This window comes from Rhineura floridana, chromosome 9 (genome assembly GCF_030035675.1).
Source record: "Rhineura floridana isolate rRhiFlo1 chromosome 9, rRhiFlo1.hap2, whole genome shotgun sequence".
In the NCBI taxonomy this organism is placed as follows: domain Eukaryota; kingdom Metazoa; phylum Chordata; class Lepidosauria; order Squamata; family Rhineuridae; genus Rhineura; species Rhineura floridana.
In genome coordinates, this window is record NC_084488.1 from 40,961,245 (window position 1) to 40,983,377 (window position 22,133).

At 39.3% G+C, this 22,133-nt stretch overlaps 1 protein-coding gene across 3 annotated transcripts in view; it reads left to right on the top strand.

The window, feature by feature from the left end:
• ENPP6 (ectonucleotide pyrophosphatase/phosphodiesterase 6) overlaps nt 1-20,593 on the top strand; it is a 41,894-nt gene extending 21,301 nt beyond the window's left edge. For 2 of the 3 annotated variants that reach the window (XM_061583459.1, XM_061583460.1), the window contains exons 3-8: nt 3,190-3,301; nt 5,444-5,585; nt 7,267-7,446; nt 9,813-9,950; nt 17,296-17,419; nt 20,250-20,593. In XM_061583459.1, coding sequence (XP_061439443.1) covers nt 3,190-3,301; nt 5,444-5,585; nt 7,267-7,446; nt 9,813-9,950; nt 17,296-17,419; nt 20,250-20,455 — 902 coding nt within the window. In that variant the 3' untranslated portion in view covers nt 20,456-20,593. The remainder of the gene's footprint in view (nt 1-3,189; nt 3,302-5,443; nt 5,586-7,266; nt 7,447-9,812; nt 9,951-17,295; nt 17,420-20,249) is intronic. The other variant, XM_061583458.1, reaches the window with a different exon arrangement.
• The last annotated feature ends 1,540 nt before the right edge of the window (nt 20,594-22,133 follow it).

A 22,133-nucleotide genomic window follows, 5' to 3' on the forward strand; every position in this document is an offset into this window, starting at 1 on the left:
TCTATATGCCTCAGATCACATGGTATCTCAAAATATATGACAAAACTGACATCTGTGCAGTAACACTTTCATGGTTAACTAATTTTGTAGTGATGGAATAATGCAAATAATTTGACTGCTTCAAAGTTGATTTAATTATTGTTGATTTAATGTCATGTTTTCAAAAGACTATGCAGCTGCTCGGCTTGTTTTTAGGTGCATGGGCATGTTTACTTCAGCTTAAGTTCAAGGCCACTTCGTTGCTGCTAATAAAAAAAAAAGAACACATCACTAAGATTACATTCCTTTTTTTTTCCTGCACAAGACATTTCCCAGACGTTTTGAGCAAGTCTGGAAAGCTTTAAAAGGTTTGTTATGACATTCAACATCCAACTGTTAAACCAATATTTAGATATACATTTTGGAAGTGACAGAAGTCAAGTCTTTGTGTCATACACAAAGATGCAGAAAAGCATATCTTTCATTATAAGAAGGGAAAATGGAATTCCCATTCATTTTATGACTCAAATAGTACAATACTGTAAAAATTAATATAATACAAAATGGGGCAACTGGAGTATTCAAATGATTTAAGTACCAAAATAGCCATACACAGAGCAAACTGGCAGGCTGCAGAAAGACAAAACCTTTTTGCAGGTCATTGTACCACTTTCAGCCAAGAGCATTGTAGCCCTTAGTGGGCACACTCATTCCACTATAATCTCTGTTCACAGGTTTTCTAGATTTTTGTACAGCTTCAGAAGCAGCAAAACCTGTTTGATTGGAAATGATGGTGGGGCAAAAATGTGTGCATACTCAGCAGAGAATAAATAGTATACCTAACATATGATTTCAAAAGACTGGTTTTCAGTCTTAGAGCCCCCAAAAGCTACGAATTTACAAAAATCATACTTTTGCTCACCACTGGCAAGTAGGAAATACACAATGCATAAATATATGGCCACTGTTTAGGGTTGTGTGTGAAAATTTAGGAAAGTGTGGTTTACGAACTTCTTTATAGGTCTGACTTGTTTATAAAATGCAGCAACAAAATCAAACAAACTGAAAGTGAACACCGCCCTAGTAAAAAGCTCTCAAGAGCACAAACTACATAATGACTGAACAACAATTACATGAGACAGAAAATTACATGAGAACCAACAACACCTGGTGGTCTAGAACAGCAGCTGTCCTATGACAGGGCCCACTATAGTTTATGCTTGCCCTGGGTTTCCCTCATGCTAGCCAACTGGATCTATGAGCAGTCATTTTAATTTTCTACAATGTTCTGGACTGATGCTATATAAGGTACCCCAGGCATTGTGGGAAATCATGGTGGTGGCACCTCAGAGTGCTGCTATTGCCACCATTGCCAAGTAAGCCTGAGGAAGTCCAATGTCATAGGAGGATGGGGCCCATTCCTGGAGGTAGTTTTCTTCTCAATTTTGGTTTGGCACTACCGTCACTACTGGAAATCACAGCTGAATATGCCTTTAGACTTTTATTCATCCATCTTCCCCAAAAAGTAGTGCAGTTGTATTTTTTTTAAAAAAAAAAATCTGTTCCACCCTTTCTTCCAGAAGGGTAGCAAACAAGGGACAAAACACAAGACTCCTGGAAACTCTAGTTTATCCATCACAAACAAACTACAGCTCCCAGGATTCTTGGGGTGGTGGTGAAAGACATTCTTGCCCTAAGCAGATCGACAAGTGAGCTGATCTTGAAATAAACAAACTGAACAAAGGAATTTGTCAACTACAGAAATATATCCCCATAGGAATGTAGCACAAATGGGAAATCTGCTTTTTTTCCTGTGCCTACAGTTATTCTCGTTAGTTAATCTATCTTGGGATATAGAACCTATCCTACTAAATAATATTGAAAGAATGTTGAAAGCATGCAGTTCATTACTTACATATAAAGCATCTGACATTCTTCAGTGTAAGACTTCTGACATGACTTGATTTCTCCATTGCAACCACCTTGTCCTAGCATTACCTGAGAGTTATTTTCCCACTCTTAAGAGAAACCTGAATACCAAAATTTAGCCAGCATCAGAATCCTTCCTTTGTCTGTTTCCCCTAATTCCTCCTTATGTGTGCATGTCTTGGGACTATTAAAGGAAATACATATTACAGCCCTATGATTTCAGGGCTCCTGGGCTACGAAAAACTAAATCGCTTGCATTTTTTGTTGCTAAGCAGAGCAGCTATAAATATTAATTTTGAAACATGGTTCTCTTGTGTTCAGAGCCCATGTTCCCCTTTAGGAGTTGTTGCCATAAGCTTTTAGGACTCCAGATATACTGTATTTTACCGGAAAAGGCTTGAGGTGAAAGAAAGTTAATTGGTGTAAAATGCTTTAATAAGATCCTGTGGGGAAATAATCAACAGTTCAATATACCAGTTCCAGAAAGAGGTTTTCCACATCTAAATACAAAGTATTTGGTAAAAGAATTCTTGAGATTTAGACTATTGCTGTACTTAATTTATTGGAATATGATGCAGTGTAACCAATTGCTCCTATCCAAATGGAGCTGATTAAAAAAAAAGAGTTGAAATTTAACCAATTTTTTGAAATAAAAAATAGTGTATTTACAATAAGAGGCTAATAAATATGGCTGTAAATCCTTCAGTCTAGTTTTGAATATTAAAACTTACCCCTTTCCTTTTGGGGAGCTATCAAGGATACATGGAATTCAAGTCTAAGGTCAAGATTTTCATAACATTTAAGTTTCAAGATGGATGTGGTGTGTGCACAGATTCATGTCAATGGATTTTATTTGTTGCAGACTTTCACATAATGAGATTTGCACTGGTGATTGCAATCTGAAATGATTGCCTTCGGTTAATTTTAGCTCTAATGTTTACTAGACAATGATCCTGTAATCAATGGGTTATATCCAACACTGCTGTGCCATTCACGTAACAGAACTTTCCCTTGTGCAACAGAACTTCCCCTTTCTTGCTTCCCCCTTGCAGCCCATCATGCACCCTCAAATTCTCTTCCAGAGGGTTGCGGGGACCCTCCAGTGTGCAGGGGGAGGAGAGGAAGTCCCACTGCTGGCACAGCCTTGGATACAACCTAACTCAATCTGGAAGGTTAATTCCCTTCAATAAATTTACCTGTGTTAAATTTAAATGTATTTAAATTTGTAATTCAAAATTTGGAATCTAAATAAACTATAACTAATTAAATGTTTGTCTTTAGGTTGTGAAGTTGAAATCCTTGGAATCAGACCTACCTACTGTCTACCGTATTATAGTGTTCCAACAGATACTAATTTCTCCAATGCTGTAAATAGCGCTGTTGAATTTTTGAGGTAAAATCACCAATCTATTTATTTATTTATTTATTTGATATTAGCAATAAACCTTTATTCTGTAAGAGTAGCAAGATGATATGGTGGCCCAACTACATTCCTATCTGGACAGGAATAACCTGGTTTCAGTTGTCCATGCTCTGGTAACCTTCAAATTAGATTACTGCAATGCACTCTACGTGGGGCTGCCTTTGAAGATGGTTCGGAAACTGCACCTTGTGCAAAATGCAGCAGCCAGATTGGTAACAGGGACCAGACAGTCCAAACATATAAAACCGATTCTGGCCCGCTTGCATTGGCTGCCTGTATGTTTCCGAGCTCGATTCAAGGTGCTGGTTTTGACCTATAAAGCCTTACACGGCTTGGGACCACAATACCTGATGGAACGCCTCTCCCGATACGAACCCACCCGTACACTATGTTCAAGATCAAAGGCCCTCCTCTGGGTGCCTACTCTGAGGGAAGCTTTCTCTTTTCGGCACCAGGTCAAGACTTTCCTCTTCTCCCAGGCATTTTAGCATGTGTTTTAAATTGTTTTAAATTTTTAAATTGTGTTTTAAATTGTTTTTAAAAGATGTGTTTTTAAATTTATATATTTGTTTTAATGTTTTTAGTTACTGTAAACCATCCAGAGAGCTTCGGCTATGGGGCGGTATTTAAGCACAATAAATAAATAAATAAATATGACCATAAAGACAATTCATTCTGGTTTTCCATATCATGTATTATCATTTGGGGGGCAAGGGGAGGGAGGAACCTTAAGTAAGATAACATGAAAAAGAAAAAAAGGAAAAATGAGGGAGAAAAATATATATGCCAAAGTTATAGTGGGTGAGGCAAATGGAAGTCTATTCCTTGCCCATAGAAAAAGCATAGAAATATTTATTGCGTTTTGTAAATCTAAAATCCGTAACTTGGTATGGATGGATTGCCTTCAAGTCGATTCTGACTTATAGCGACCCTACAAATCAGGTGTTCATGGTAAGTGGTATTCAGAGGGGGTTTACCATTGCCTTCCTCTGAGGCTGAGAGGCAGTGACTGGCCCAAGGTCACCCAGTGAGCTTCATGGCTGTGTGGGGATTCGAACCCTGGTCTCCCAGGTCATAGTCCAACACCTTAACCACTACACTGCACTTGGTATAGCATGCTTAAATTTGACCATAACTTTATACATCTGAGTTTTTAACAAGTGGTCTAAACCATTTTGATCAGTCCCTGTAGACACATTACATAGGCCAAACTTTGCCAACCTGGTTTTGGATAACTTCCATCAGGTCCAACCAGCACGGCAGTGCTGGCTGGGACTAATGGCAGTTGTAGTCCAAAACATTTGAAGGGTACCAGGTTGGTGAAGGCTGGCATAGGCAGAGCAATTGTGCTATGAATGTTGTAGAGGACTTCTCTCATTATATCAATGTTCTTGTAAAAGGAGACAAGACCAAAAACATTTCCTTCAGCTCCCTGTCCATGTTAATCTATGGTTATATTTACCACCAAAAAATGATGGCGGAAGAAGTGAATCACGGTTACAAAGGTAGCGCTTGGCAGGATGAAGACTTGCACCTATTTATACAACTGTCTTCCCAATATAAAATATTTTGAGGATTAGTTTGGCATGCTAAAAGCCACTGAAAAAATCAGCACAAATTGACTTAACCCATAACAACTGGTTGTGTGAACTTTACTATTAGAGCTGCTTCTGAAGTTGCTCCACATGGAGTTGCCTTGGCTATATTTAAATACTGTATTTCTGACTAAGCATTCAATGCCACAGTTTAAAATAATGGCTTACAATATAAGAAACCATGATATAAAGGAAGAAGGATGTTGAAAATAAGCAAATTCAGGGATATAGCTATCCAGAGGAATTGTAAAGCATGGTATGCACCTCCTCCAAGTCAGAGCTCGGAAAAGTTACTTTTCTGAACTACAACTCCCATCAGCCCCAGCCAGCGCATGCTGGCTGGGGCTGATGGGAGTTGTAGTTCAAAAAAGTAACTTTTCCAAGCTCTGCTCCAAGTACAACACTTGGTTGCATATAGAATGAAAAAATCCCAGTCTTGATGGTGGATCTGAAAGATATTCTAAAATAGTAGCATACTTATTTTACACCTAACTCTTTCGTGGTGTTGGCACTCTAGAGGTGGCACAGCAGATATGGCAGCGGTGTATTATGAGCGGATTGATGTAGAAGGTCATCACTACGGCCCTTCATCTATTCAGAGGAAGAATGCATTAACAGCAGTGGATAATGTGTTGCAAAGTATGACTAAGCTTATCAAGGTTAGTGTCACTTAGAAGCTATATTGTCCTTCACTATTTCTCTTATACTTATTAAATGTTCTTTGTAACTATTAATCAAGGGCTTCAAACCATACCAACTATACTTGTGAGTATTACACGTTTAACAGATTCCAGGCCAGTCATGGGTACTTGTGGTCAAATAGATATGTGTAACTACTTCAAACCCTCCTGTGTACATTTGGTGTACTCTTTTTAATCTTAACATGTGAACACTTCTCCTCCTCCCTGTAGGGAAGTCATAACTAGGGGGAATCCCCCCCATTTTTAAATACATTTTGAAGGACACCAGATTGGTGAAGGATGACATAGGCAGTGGTTTGTGCTGTGAGTGTTGTTGAGGTCCTTTCTCATTATATCAATGCTCTTCTAAAAGGAGGCAAGATCAAAAACATTTTCCTCTGCTCCCTACATATCCAAAATGTTTTGGACCCACTATGTTCTAATTGCATTTAGCATCCACAACAGATTGATTCATGTCATCCAGATTATAGTAAGACAGAACTGCAGCCTGCCTCCTCATAAGAGCAGGAAGGCAGAGACATACATAAATGATTCTGCAGTAACTGAAAGGTTCTTGTCTTGATCCTTAAAAGGCTTTCATGCCTTGGGACCTATGTGTACAGTATCCCTCCACATCATGATGAAATCCATCAGCCCCACAATCTTTTAATGCTTACATATATGACTCTGCTCATTAAAAAGAGGTTAGAATGAGTGCAAGTAGCAAAAAGGGTCTTGTTGTCCCTGCTACTCATTTCAAGCCAATCTACATATTACTCAATTTAGCTTGACAAGACATGGTTTTATTTTAAAGAAACTGTCAGTCATAAAGGTCCAGATTCAAAGAACGTTAGTAACCCATCCAAGCCTCATTGCAAGTAATAGTGTAGTAACTTAGTTGTGATTAAGAGCAGAAGCAGATGTTGTAAGTTGCCATGGGGCTGCCACCAAACACAACCTCCAAATGAACCCTGTCCTAACAGGAATGTGTAGAAGTACTGACCATATGGATTAGGAACATCACACTGTAAATTTCTACTGCTCCCAGCCATTGGCACTGAGAATGTGGACCAGGCATGTAGAGACTTATGTTGCTTCTAGATGACCTATTGTGTAGGCACCCTGGTTTGTTTACACAAATATTTACAGGGAGGTTAGACAACATTGGCTAATTATTGAACATTCATCCTCAGTTGTTTGCAGCGAGGTTATATGACATTGCATCAAGCAATCCAATGTATTTCCACATCACTTTTCTTATTGCAAGCAGAGGAAGTGGGTTAGTTGCGCTAGAGCACCAAAACAACTTTCGTGTCCCTGCACAACCTGAATTTGCTGATATGGGACTGAATTCCCTCAAAAATAGCTTGTCAAGAAGTGAAATTATAATCTGGTGGTTGCACCCCATCACGACCTATAAGTTCCATCTCTAACTGGTCCCATTGATTTCAACTTTAATGCAACTTTCTCAAGGCTGAATATTCTTTGATATCAACCTCGTTAATACCGTCAAATGGGAACGGGAAAGGCCATGTGAAAGGATTAATTCTAAATGTGCATTTTGTTCTGTCAGTGGCATTGCAGGTAAGGTGAATCTGCTTACCAAACTGAACACTGTGTCCTTTTCAAGCTGTAATTACAATCTTTACTATTTTGACAGGACAAGGGCCTGCAGAATGACCTGAATGTCATTCTTTTCTCGGATCATGGTATGACTGACATTTACTGGATGGAAAAAGTGATTGAGCTGGGAAAGTGTATCAACATGAGCGATGTTATACAAGTAAAGGACCGAGGCCCTGTTGTAAGCCTGTGGCCAGCCAAGGAAAAGCAGCTTGAGGCAAGAAAAACAGCCACCTTTTCTCTTCCTTTATCCACCTTGTGCCAATCATTTCTTTTGCTTTCTTGTACGGCGTAACACCCAATTCTGCTGCTCAGTCACCACACTCTAGCCTTCCTTGCATTCACAAACATGCTAGTATGTTCTGTAAAGGAAGGGAAGATGACTCCATCATGATTACAGATGACTCATGCCAAGCTATTTACAAGGGGACATGAAAGAAGCAGGTCCTGGTCTACTGAAAGTGAAGAAGCAAGACCAGGAAGAATGAAACTATGTCTACTAGTAACTGACAGTCATGCATTTATAGCCTCAAGGCAATGCCACTGGGGTGCACTCTGTCACTATTTGGAAGCTTGAGTTCATGTCTTGACCTTCCAGCTCCTGACTAGAATGGGCTATCAGGAGCATATAACACAAGTGCCTGCTGTAGATTCCTATTTTGTTCTGGACAAAATTCAAACTGCTTTTTTAAAAGTTACTTTTTAAAACAAATTAAATGTTTTTGTTTTGCTGCATCTTAATTTTAAACAAATAAAAGTTACCCCTTTAAAAGCCCTTAACAATCTGGGCTCAGCCTAAAAGATTGTACCATCCCTTATCTGTCATCCTGACCTCTGAATCATCCATGAGCACCCACCCCATCAATGGGTTCAGTTATATTAGCCTGCTTCACATGTCACTTTAAGCCACAGTTATGCTTGGCTACGATTTTTTCTGTGTATACTAGCACACAACAACCTCTCAAACAACAGTTGTGCTTAGCTGTGGCTTTAAGTGATCTGCAAACCAGCCCATCAACATACACACACACACACACACACAAAGGTGTTGTCAGTGACTGCCTCATATCTGTAGTAGCTCAGCGGTAGAGCATTTGCTTTGCATACAGAAGGTCCCAGGTTCCATCTCCAAGTAGGGCTGGGAAGGCTCCTTCCTGAAACCATGGAGAGTCACAGTAAGTCAGTGTAGATACTGAGCTAGATGAACGAATTGTCTGACTCAGTATAAGGCAAGCTCCTATGTACCAAGTTCTCATGGTGTCCTACCAAAGACCAATTGGAAGCATTGCCAAGACATTGTTCTTGTAAGTTAGAATCAAGATGAATGATGAATGGGTAGGAGTATTTACACTTTGCATTTTTATCTGTTCAGTAACACTAATTTAGCTTTTTAAAGAGCAATCCTATGTATGTTATTTAGAAATAAGTCTCACTCTGCCCAGTGGGACTTTCTTCCAGGTAGGGATGAAACAGAAATTCAAATCAGTTCACGTTTAAAGATACATCTACCCAGTTCACACTTTCCTAAACAATATGTGAACTGAAATACAGACATCCTTAGAAATTCACACTTCTCCAAATGTTGCAGTGAAGCTCTGCAGCCAAGTAATGTGTTAAAAATGCATATACTAGTAAGGAAAAGGGTGCATAAAAATGCATATATTAGTGAAAATAACATACAAAATGTATTATATTACAGAAAATATTAGGCAAAACTGCATACAAAATAGGTACATTAGGATAAAATCAGATGAAAATTCTGATGGATTTTCATTAGGACTTTTTTTTGAATGGCACACTAATGTGCAAATGTGAGAACTGAACTCCAGACTGAAAAAATGAGAAATCAAAATGGATAGATTCACCCATCCCTACTTCCAGGTATGTAGGGCTGCAACCTTAATATGCTTCAAAATATTACTACCTAGCTTTGTGACTTGTCTACTCAAAAATATCCAATAATTACCTTCAAAACTCCTATTCAAGCAGAAATATCTGCCTAAAAAGAACAAAAAGAGGATAAATACTCTCTCACACCGCTGTGTAACCCAAGTTAATTTTCTCTTTGTTCCTCCCTAGACATGACAGTAACAACTCTCTCTATCTATGGACTGGTTTCAGTGTTTAATGGCAAACTCCGCTTGATAGCCATGCAATAACTATCCCGCCGGATGTTGATAGCTACCCAATAATTTTTCTAAGTCAAGAATTTATTGTATGGCTATCAGATAGCAAGTGCTTTTAAACAACCCAATAAATCCAGGAATCAATACCTTATAAGAGGTAGGAGTTTGTTATATCCCTGTTACTGAGATGTCACCCTTAGAAGAGGGGGAAAGCACCAAAATATGGGGGTGTAGAAGAAACCCCAATTGGCTTTTCTCCTTTAATTTCATTATTTCCAGGTTCATTATTTTATGGGGAAAACTTCCATGGGCATTCCCACATGAGTTAGTAAGTCCAGAGTATTCCCATGTTAGTAGCTGGCCATATGTCTTAGAGCAATGGTTTGGTAGTGTGATTGTCCATGCTGGCATGTAGCATTATGTGCACTGAAGCGTTATAATTTTTGTTTCTTTGCAGGTATATAATAAACTGAAAGATGTGCCACATATGACAGTTTACAGAAAAGAAGATATCCCTGCTCGATTCTATTACAGAAAAGGGAAATTTGTGTCGCCTTTGACACTTGTTGCTGAAGAGGGATGGTTCATAGTGGAGGTAAATCACCTGTGTCAGGGCTAAACAAGTTGTGACCCACCAAGTAGAAGACAACTATGCATAGTGGCCTGTCCAGTGCTTCACAACTCTGTTGTCATTGTTGCTCTAAAGCAAAACCAGGAAGTCTATTAATACTCTTATTAAGATCCCCATACATGATTGATGGGCTCTTGGACTTGGAGGGTCATAAGCTGTGCAGGTCTGTATAATGGTACAGCCAGTCTGTAGGAGTTATTTTAAAGACTGTTTACAATATAGTTATATTTGAATTTAGCTTGAAGAGAACATACTGTTTTAAAAGCTGAAATCACATTTTAATTTCAGGAATATAAGGAAATATTTACAGCTATTGTAATTAACTGATGTTAATTCTAAAATTCTTTGCACAATACCCAGCTCAAGATGGAATGCGTTTTTACATGAAAAGGTTTATTTTCTAATCACTAGAAACTTTGCTGCCATTGCTAAGGGTCTGCTAGAGTAATTATGTCTGTCTTTCCTTACTCTTTCCTTATTGTTTCTAGCTCTTGAGGATATCTTCCTAGTCTATCAGTTGTTCCTGGACCATACTGTTCTTTCATTAGCAACAGAATGGAATTTAAAAATTTTTTATTAGGGAAGCAGAAATTCAATTTTAATCCCCCTCTCTATCAAAAGCACTGTAAAATGGCTGCCAAATGTTCCAATATTATATTGAAGGATTTCTCTGTATTATTGTTAGAAGTGTCTGCACAACTCAAAATATTTTTCTCTTATCATCTCACATAATTTTGAAGACACAAGCAGAGCACAGATGTCAGTAATGTCTTTATAATGTTAGTAATCTGTACTATTTTGCATATATCAATCAGATTTCACCTTTAAGATTTCTACTGTGGAACACTTGCAGATATAATAATTCTATTGTCTTGAAAAAAAGTCTTTTATCCCATCTACATCTAGTCCTAAATTATAATCCATTGATTTCTTGGGCAGCCCTTGACCTGTGGATGGTGCATAACAGTGGAAGATTTCTTAGGGTTGCAGAGAGGGACCGGGTCTCATGAAATTGGGGAACAAGGCATGGCTGAATTCAATTTTGCAACTTGCAGCATAGGAAGAAAAGAGTGTAGAATGAAATTAACATTTAAAATATCTTTTAATTAAAAATACGTGATGGCAGATGCTTACTTTTTACAGCATATAATTTGCCATATTGGGCCTAATTATAAATGGACAGAAAAGCAGTGTTTGGCAAAAGAGGATTAGACAATTTAATGGAGGATAAGGCTATCAGTGGCTACTAGCCATGATAGCTATGTTCTGCTCCACTGTCAGAGGCAGTATGTTTCTGAATACCTGTTTCCGGAAAGTGGGGACAGTATTCAAGTCCTGCTTGCAGCCTTCCCATAGGCATCAGGTTGACCATTGTGAGAACAGAATGCTGGATCAGATGAGCCTTTGGCCTGATCCATCAGGGTTCCCATGAAAATATGTTTTATTGTTTCATATATTATTTTATTTTTTATACCATTTTTCAGAAAATACCAAAGCAGTTCACATTACAAAACACAAAGGACAATAAAAACAATAGTGAGATGTGTATACATGTACATATATGTATGTTAAAAAGTGTTATTTCTGAATTCTTAAAAAACTACCTGTAAAAAAAATGGCAAAAAAATGAACAACTGAACACTACTGAACAACGGAACACTCCAAATCGTCAGTCTCCATGTCTGTTCCCAGCAGAACAGGCTGCAGAATACCGTAAGCGTGGGTGGTAGGTTGGAGGTTGAAACAGTGAGAAAAACAGCACAAGAAAAATGAAAAAGCACAGAGGATGGAAAAGGAGAGAAATATTGGTTTCTTATATTGACACTAGTTATCTTTTCATTTCCCAATAGGAGGGGGCAACAGTGACAAGTGATGGGTAGGGATGGGGATATCCTGGAAAAAAATAGTGGGTAGGCTTGCCCTATCCTGAAATTAACCCGTTACAATCACTCTTAAACTAGCATTTAGTTTTGTATTTTAACACAATATTATGGTCTCATAAAGTATGATTTGCTAGTCTGTATGTAACCTTGCTATTACAACAATACAAGCACGATAAATGCTCCAGCATTTTTTCCATTCCAGCTTTGGGGTAGGTGGACAATTCATATTAGGAAAATGGTGCAGGGGAACGAGTTAAATCACCATCGCTGCTCTGATCAAAATCATACCCCCCCCCAGGGAAGCTACTTATTCTTGTCATTTCAGCCCTAATTAACCCTAAAGCCACCCTGGGCTGCTTCTGGGAGGAAGGGCAGGATATAAATTTAATAATTAATAAAACAAACGAATGAATGAACGAACGAATGAACAAAGAAAGAAATGCCATTAATGGCAGAAATACAGTTTAATAGGGAAATTCTTTAGCTAGGCAAAGAGATACACAACTTATGGTGCATAATTCATCTGAAGTTAGGGGTGTGCAATGAGGTGGCCATATTTGCTGATGACACCAAATTGTTCAGGGTGGTAAAAATAAAAAGAGTTTAAGAGTTCAAAAAGTATCTCTTCGAACTGTGTGAATGGACAAATGGCAAATGCACTTCAGTGTAAGCAAGTGTGAAGTTGGAAGGAGGAATCCTATCTTCACACATACACTAATGGGGTCTGAACTGGTGGTGACCAGGAAAGAGATCTTGGAGTCATGGTGGATAGCTTGATTAATATGTTGATCCAGGCTGCTCCAGCTGTGAAAAAGGCAAATTCCATGCTAGGAATTAGGAAAGTGATTGAAAATTAAACTGCCAATATAATGCTGTTCTGTTCAAATCTATAGGGCAACCACACATCAAATACACTGTACAATTTTGATTGCTGCACCTCAAAAAAGGATACTGTACAGCTGGGGCAGTCAGAATTGTCAAGAGACTGCAGCAAAGCCCTAAAAAGAAAGATTACAATATTTGGAGGCTTTTTAAGTTTAGAAAAAATGCAAGTAAGGGGGGACATGATAGAGGTGTATAATAATACGTTTAGTATGCATTAAGTGAATATAGAAAATGTTTTCTCTCCCTTTAATAATACTAGAACCTGGGGCCATGAAGTTGAATGTTGAAAGATGCAGGAGAGACGTCTTCACACAGTGCATAATTAAACTACGGAATTTGCTCCTACAAGATGTGGCGATGGATCATGGTCACCAGCCTGGATGGCTTTAAAAGGAGATTAGACAAACTCAAGGATAAGGCTGTTAATGGCTGTATAAATATGGCTATACATTACCTCCAGCACCTCCAGTATCAGAGGCAATATATGCCTGCTTGTGGGATTCTCATAGGTATCTGGTTGATCACTGTGAAAACACAATGCTGGACTGGATGGACCTATAGTCTGCAGGCCTCTTCTTATTTTCTTAGGTAGGCATGTAAAGTATAACAATGAAAGACAAAGTACAAGATGAATAGCATGTGAGTAGGGGAGTCACATTTTTATGTGCATTTAATGGTTGCATGAGAAGCAATAATTCAAGAGATGCAGCATTCATGGGCATGGAGATGTGATCATGAGGAAATCTTCACCCACTGAATTTCTGCCGTTCATGCAGTTATTCAGTGCACAGGAGGTTTGGCAGAAAAGGGCAGGATCATCCCTAAGTACAATGACATTTGCATACAATAACTAGCTTATGATCTCCTCTGATATATATTCTCAAAGTAGCATGTGTGTTTAAGACTGGCAACATTCAAGGCTAATCTATCAAAATTCTAGACATCAAATGGGAAATAAGTGGGGCAAAGGAAAATAAAAACCAAAACAAGGATATATCAGGAATAGCATATCCATTTTTTGGTTTGGATACAATCCAGATATTTTATTATGGAACTGAGGCTACTTTCATATCACACAAATCCCCTCCCCCCACTACACATGGTGCCAAAATCACATCAGAGGAGAAGCCGAGCAACTTCCTTAGGGATCTAGGATGCCATCACCAAGACAACACCATCTCTAGTCATGATCCATCAATCTCAGATATTTAATTATATCCAATAGTTACAGAATAAATTTAATGGACGCCCTCCAGAGGTTGCTGATCTCCCATCAACTCCAGCCAGCCACAGGTTAGCCACCCCTGCCCTATAACAAAAAATTCTCAGATAGCAATGGGATCAAGAGGAACGCACCCTAAATTGGCCTAGTTTGCACATCATCATGTACAGGTGTCAGTGATCTGGCATCAATATCAAGCACCAGTGTCAACTGTATTTATTTTGGAAGAAGGGTGGTAGAGCACCTCAGCCAGCTATCCTGTTTCATTTTGTCTATATCACCCATTGCTGCCTCTTTTGCCTAAGTAACCAAATGACAAATGTAGTGATCACTGAAAGCTAGGTGACACCAGGAGGGCAGCCAGGCCTAGAAATCTTAATCAATAAATAATGCAAAATTTCCAAATCAGACTATTTTAACCCTGGTTGCAGTAGTTTGTATTATAGATCAATAAGTAATGATTGTATTGCTAGGACCCCATTGATCACCATCTTTAGCTGATCTGGCTGGCTTGGTGGGTGCCCCCTTCCTCCCTCACCACTCCATACACATACTTTCCGAAGCTGCACGGTCAGTGGAAGAGATAACTGTCCCAGGTAGAAAAGAAGGGACTGTCATTAAAACACCCCAAGAATTGTCAGAACTGATTTATAATTTATTACTTTGAATTACTGTCCTATAAAATACAGGAGCAGTTGCCTTGGTTTGGGGCCTGCTAGTGACAAATAAATAAGATCCTCCGTGGCGCAGAGTGGTAAGCGGCGGTAACGCAGCCGAAGCTCTGCTCACGGCCGGAGTTCGATTCCAATGGAAGGAGGAAGTCGAATCTCCAGTAAAAGGGGTCGAGGTCCACTCAGCCTTCCATGCATCCGTGGTCAGTAAAATGAGTACCCGGCATATGCTGGGGGGATAAAGAAAGGCCGGGGAAGGAACTGGCAAACCCACCCCATATATACAGTCTGCCTAGTAAACGTCGCAAGACGTCACCTTGAGTCAGAAACGACTCGCACTACAAGTGCGGGAACACCTTTACCTTTAGTGACAAATAAGGCAGAATGTGAATGTCACTGGCACCTCACACCATTAGCACTGTGCTGAATTTTAGCCTTATGCTAAAATTGGAGGAGTTGCATGATTTAGCTACAAAGGGATGCAGTACAAAGTCTGCACAGAGCCACTGCTTCCACTGATGGCATGTTCAAATTCACCTTCCTGTATAAATTGTAAGGGCTCAGTCCAAAGAATGCTGCCCTTGCAATTTATAGCTTCAGTGAATTTTTGCTAGTAATACAGATACTGGAATCCCTTTCAGTTTTTATCTGCTTCTATTTATGATGGGAATCCTTGCTTAGTAACTGTCAGCACTGTAGTCATTTTAAAAAATCCTTAAAAACTTAGGAGCCCCTTGGGTATCTATACTTTTCTTTGTATCTAATAGTCAGCAGATATATCAGATAACTGAACAATTCTAGCTGACAAATAAAATCTGCTTCCTTTTTTCTGTCTATTTTCACTGACAGCACTCAGAGTAAGCAAAGGAAAAAATGGGCTCCCTCTTCTAATTGCAGGGACCTCTTACACTGCTGCTCTGTTTAATTCAGTCCCAGGAAGCTGCCAGTGGTCTGCACACTATTAGACAATGTCTACCATTGTCTAATAGCATTAATGTATGGCCATAGCATTAATGTATGGCCTGCCAAGCCTTACCTAATTTGCAAAACACTCTTAAGCCAGCATGACATAACTTGTTAAACCTTCCAACAATACTAGACATTGCAGTTGGCTCATCCAGCAGTGTATCAAAACTAAGACATCAAAAATGTCCTCTGCTCAGGTCTATCTACAAAGAAAATTAGTTTATCAGTGTCTGCTGTGAATGAAGTCCAAATGTACAGCAATTTTCAGTACATAAAATGACATATATTGAATGAATTGAATAATACATTCAAATATATTATAGATTTTCTAAAATGTGTACGTTAATAGCGATCTCATTAAATTGATACATCATCACAGTCACTCAGCTGAGGTGGAAGACAAAAACAGAATTTTCAGAATGACATGGAAACATGAGAACTGAGTCAATGGAGCATAGATTCATACAAAAGATCAAATCTGGCTCTTCTCAGATCCATTGCTTGCTGCAGCTGTTGTGGCTGATGTGATAAACCAGAGGTAAGGTTAACTATGGCTTAAATGTGCATGTGCAGTATGCTGGTGCACAAGGCTAAAATTGCTGCTGCTTTACTCCTCTCTTTACTCCCGCTGCTGCTATGCTGCTGGGAGCTAAGCCATGGCTTCACTTTGCATTATGTCCAAACCCAGGCTCATAGTTTGTCTCTCTCCAAACAAACTATGAGCTGTAATCAAGATTTATTCTTGGCTTACTGCATGTTGTTTCTTCAAAGAGAGACACACCGTGGCTTAACTCCCAGCACCGCAGCAGCAGGAGTGGGGGAGAAACAAACCAGTTGCACTTTCACCTTGTGCAAACCTTGTGCAAATGCAAAGTGATGTGCAAACCAGGCCAATGTGTTTTGCTAAAGAGATGCTGTTAATCTGAGGGGCAGTATATAAGGTATGGGGTTCAAAGAGTAGCTGGAAGAGATACCAAAGCCTCTTTTCATATTTCATCAGTGCTTACTTACAAATATCTCCTTGGTAGACAAGTGATCCTGAATTGTTCTCAGAATCACTGATGCAGGTTAAAAAGATGTCTGAGTTTTCTACCTGTTCTTTAAAAAGATGGGGGCAGTTACTTTGCCAAACACTATTGACCTAATCATGTTTAGTAACACTTAATGGTACCTCACCTATATTTAATTGTCTTATAAATGACCCATTAGACCCATTTACACAGAGCTCTCATTTGCAACAGTATTCTGGTTTTTCATCTTGTATGCCTTTCAAGGTTTTGATTCCACCAACCTATGTCTATATGGAAGGCAAAATATTAACCTGTATCACAGTGTAAAACTAAAACTAACACTGCAGTCCTATGTACACTTACCTAGGGGTAAGTGTCACTGAACTCAGTGGGATTTACTACTAAGCAGGTATGCACAGGATTGTGCTGTGATCATGTAATGATGTTATACATATGTTCTGCATTTGTAGTGCTGTGTGACCTTTTGTCAAAGCAATTAAATACATCATTTACTGAATTTAATATTTCCATTATTTAAATCCATTTTTCCAGACAGCCACTTTTTCTTGGAAGGATGTTTGGTTGGTTTCACACTGTAACCTCTGCCCTTTTAGGACCGAAGCCTCAAATGTGTAACACATTCATGTTGAACAGAATTTCTTTCCCCTGCAGAGCAAAGAAACACTTCCATTTTGGGAAAATGGAACTGGAAAAAGAGAAGCCTGGCAGAACGGATGGCACGGCTATGATAATGAACTGATGGATATGAGAGGATTCTTCCTTGCGTATGGGCCAGGTAGGTCAAAATGGACAAAGAGATAATCACCCTAGGTATCTCTTTCATTATTGTTTCTAACTGTTGCACAGTTTTTAGTGCTATGTTAATTGCATTTGGATGCCCACACCTGCGTTATAGTAAAGGGTTACTTTAGTTTTAGCTTCCATGCCTTTTTTCAAAGTGCTTGTAAAAACACATTCAGACTTGCTATACCAGTGACTTCGTTAAAATATCTTATATCCTAGCCATTATGAGCCATGTAAGGGTGCACAAATAATAAAATCTGCTTCTGTTAGTGCATTTGTGCCTGAGAGGAAAGCATAGAATGAGAATGTGTAAATCTTCCATAGTTTATATTTAAATCCTAATCCTAAAACTGCCACCAGCCAGAGCCACAGACACATAATTGATTTCCTCCCTCACCCTCCAAAATAGGGCATTTATTTGTTTAATGTTATGACACATAAATATTAGCTTTTTTAAAAAACAACAACTGTTGGGTAGGTCTATGCAAGCTGCCATCCAAATATATATATTATACATAATGGCAATTTTCTTTTTAAAGCTAGAATCATTGTAATTGGTTGAGAGGCTGGCAATAGTTTGAGATGTCTTCAGTTGTACTGGAAGCTCTTGAGTAACGCTAGCAGCAGCAGTGCCCCTTGTGTTTAACAAAAGCCTGGCTTGCCATTGTTGTTCTTGGAGCAGCAGATTTTAGAACCCACTGCCCATAGCCAAGACTTGTATTTTTTATTAAGTTTTTAAAAAATCTATCATTATACCTTTGCAGACCTATTCATACAAAAGAAGAGCATGCTGCTAAATTATAAGGGGATTTTCTCTCTCCACTTATACAATACATAGCAAACAAAGAACATTTTTCAAACATTTCACCTTGACCCAATCTTCACTTTGTTATCATAGGAGTATTTTTATATGTCAGAAGACTGAAAACATAGCTTTTGTTTCCTGGAGCAATAGGTTGTTTCTACTGAAGTCAATAAAAGCATTCCGATAGGTTAACAAGCTACCTTGTTGATTTCATATACCCAGAGCAGTCAAAAATTATCCAAGGTAAAGATGAAGTTTCAGATCCTATTCCTTGTCTGTTAAGCATATTGAAGCCAAAATCCGCCCGAGCCATTTGTATAAAACCAACTGTATCACCGGCAGCATATCCAACTGCCTTTAATTTACCCAATCTGAAAAACCGCATCCTATAATTATAATTGGGAGGATTGAGTTGATTCTTTATCAAGTTGGAGCTAAACCCAAGATAATAAAAATGTAGTCATATAAAAATATTACTTTGTCTCAGTGTCCTCCATAGGAACATAGAAAGGAATATATAAAGCTGACTTATACTGAGTCAGACCCTTGGTCCATCAAGCTCCATAGACCCCCTTGGGTGTTAAGATTGGCAGAGGGGTCCCCCTTGGTAGTTCCACCTCCCTCAGAAGTTTGGGGATGGGGTGGTGCCCTGGGAGGGTATTCTCTAAACTGTGGAATCCCTTCCCACAGAGGGGCATCTGGCCCCTTCATTATGTACTTTTTGTTAAAGGCACACCTCTCCTAGCTTTTGACATCTGAGGTATATATTTTATGATCCGCTCTAATCTCATGGTTGTAATTTGTTTTGGCTGATTTTAATATTGTGTTTTTAAATTGTTGCAACCTGCCCTGGAACCTCATGGTGAAGAACAGGTAAGAAATCATCATCATCATGATGTCTACACTGACTGGCAGCTTCTCTCTAGGGCAGCCTTTCCCAACCAGTGTGCCTCCAGATGTTGTTGGACCACAATTCCCATCTTTCCTGACCATTGGCAATGCTGGCTGAGGCTGATGGGAGTTGTGGTCCAACAACATCTGGAGGCACACTGGTTGGGAAAGGCTGCTTTTGGGTTTCAGACAGAAGACATTTCAAGCCCTACCTGGAGATGTTGGGGATTGATACTTCAAAACTGGTGCTCTGCTATGGAGCTATGGCCGTTCCCCACACCTGGGCATATTTTCATTAAAAAAAAAAAAGGAAGTGAAACATAACTGAAAAAAATACCTAAAAAATAAAGATTAAGGTTATCAAGGACACAAATGGAGCTTATGTGGCACAACTACCATATTTGGAGATGTGAGACATACAGTTAAGGATAGTTTACAGAAAGAAATCTTAGCTGGGTTCTCTCCAGGTCTGATCCAGTACTGCAAGAACTGCAGCACAGTTGGGACCTAGCAGAATTGTTATCATGGAATTCATCCAAATTGGATCAAACTGCTATTGGGAAAAGTAAAGAGCAGCATAAACTGAGGTCAAGAGCCAGGGATGTGATTAAAGGGAGCAGAACAAGGGGTAGTAAACAACCCCCAAAACAGAATACAGGATCACAATCCAGCAGCAAACTGTTGCTTAAACAATAGCTTTGTAAATATCTGTACCTGCCCAAGGTTGGCAAGATCCAGTCATCCAGTCACTGGGGTAGGAGATTCTACCACGTTCACAAAGATCCTCTTAGAACAGAGGGCATATTCACATCATGCACTAATAACTATGCAGTTGCAACTTATATCAACCTCCATCTGATTAGGGCTTCAAGTGGCTATGGGAATGTTTACATCAACTTCATATACTGGTTGATCAACTGGTATAAGTCTTCATGCAAGCACTGTGAAAAAAAGTGAACTTTTACACGGTGGCCATGCTTGCTAACTTTTGTTTTTGTTGCTAGCTTAGTAGACCTCATGCAGAAGTGAGGCAAACATTAAATCTCAGAACAGTGTTGTTCATTTAGCTTGCAGCATTACCATGAACGCTACTGATCTAAAATGCCTCATTGTCATTTTGTTTCAGATTTCAAGCCTAACTTCAGAGCAGCACCAATCAGATCGGTTGATGTTTATAATGTTATGTGCAAAGTTGCAGGAATACAACCACTGCCAAACAATGGATCCTGGTCGAGGGTGGAGTGTATGTTAAAAAATAGTACCAATTTGGCACAGTCATTCCAGTGGAGCAGCTCTGTGCTGGCACTAATTCTGTTTGTTATGTTTGTATAACAGATCTTGTTACTCTGGTCCCAATACAATATCAGTCAGTGTATTCAGTTTTTTTCATTCATCATTTGAATAGCAGCATTAACAGAATGCTGTCTGGGGAATATTATACATATGCATTTCTAAAAAATCAAGCCTGGTTTCAAAACTTGAGAAAGAAACAAAAACTTAAGAAAGGTTCCTAGTTCTGCGGCATGCATTACCAAAGAGAGAAAGAAGAAATGCTTTCAATGGTACTCACCTTCAAGTCCACAATCAGTAAATGCTCAAGGCCCACCGTCACCCAGCAATAAGGTCTACATAAAGTCTAGTGATTCTGTTTTTATTTTGTCCTAACTCTTTCTGATTTTGCGTTAATCTGCGTTTAGATGGTATGTGGAAAGCTCCATTTGCTGACTTGGCAATCACTCCCACTTAGTGTTGAAGTGTGTGCGTTGTTGCGTGAAACAGCATACGTTACGTTGGAGTTAAGTTGCTCAAGAAACTTCTCAGATGCATTAGATCAGGTTAAGAGTCTTTTATTAAGACATTATGGCTTAAGGCTTTAAGATTCCCCCTAGGAGAGAAGTTCTCAGTTCAAAGACATTACACAGAAGACTCAGCTCAACACAGATAGCTGCTAGAACTCTCCCAGTCTATCTTGATGCTACCATGACAACGGCCTTGGCTATCCGTTCCCAGACTGGGCAAAGACATAACTTCTCTTAGCTACAGATTTCCACACTTTCAGACTTGATGGAAAAACACTCAGTGACAGTGTGGTTCAATGGTCAACAATCCCCCCTTTTTCCCATCATGTCTGTAACTCATTACAACAATAACAACAATACATTTCTCCAATACATCTTGCAATACAGCTTACATTTCAGTACAGTTCAGAACATCTCTGTACATTTAGCTAAAACTTTATTCAATCAAACTTTGGCTGTACACATGTCAAATACAAAGTGTCAGGATCCATTTCCACCAGTTTATGCATTCCAGGACTGGTAATTACCCCCACAGTATATCTTTCTGGCGGTTTCCCTATGTTTACTCTTGTAGAACGTCTTAATGGCACTAGGGCTTCTGCTCTCTGCCCCCCCATCTGTGCTTGTGCTTGGCACAGCCTGCGCAGGAGATTCCATTTCCTCAGCCTTACGTTTCTTTGATCTTCGTTTCCCAGAAATGAGCTCATTTAACGCATCTCTGAGAGGAACATGTGTGCCCTCCACCTTTATGTCTGGATTTGGCTTAAATGTTTGTGATTGTGTGTCATCTGACCCTGTAAGAATGACTGTTTCCCTTTGATCCCAAGGTTTTTCTGAGACTTTAATGCTTCTGCTCAGAATTAACTGCTGTGTTTCTGGACACCAAACTCTGAAATATGCATTCTGAAATCCCAAAACAAAACCTTGCAGTGCTCTGGGCGCAAGCTTGCCCCTCCTTTTTCCCTGTGGAATGTGGATCCAGCATCTTGCCCCGAATTTTTGAATGTGTTGTATTTTTGGTTTTCTGCCAGTGATTTTCTCATAAGGAGACATTCCAAGAGCACTGTGTAATACCCTGTTGTGAATATAATTCGCATAAAGAATTGCTTCTGCCCAGAAGGAATTCCCTAAACTGCAATCCATCAGCATGGCTCTCATTGCTTCCTGAAGCACCCTGTTTTTGTTCTCTGCAACCCCGGTGGAAGGTTTAA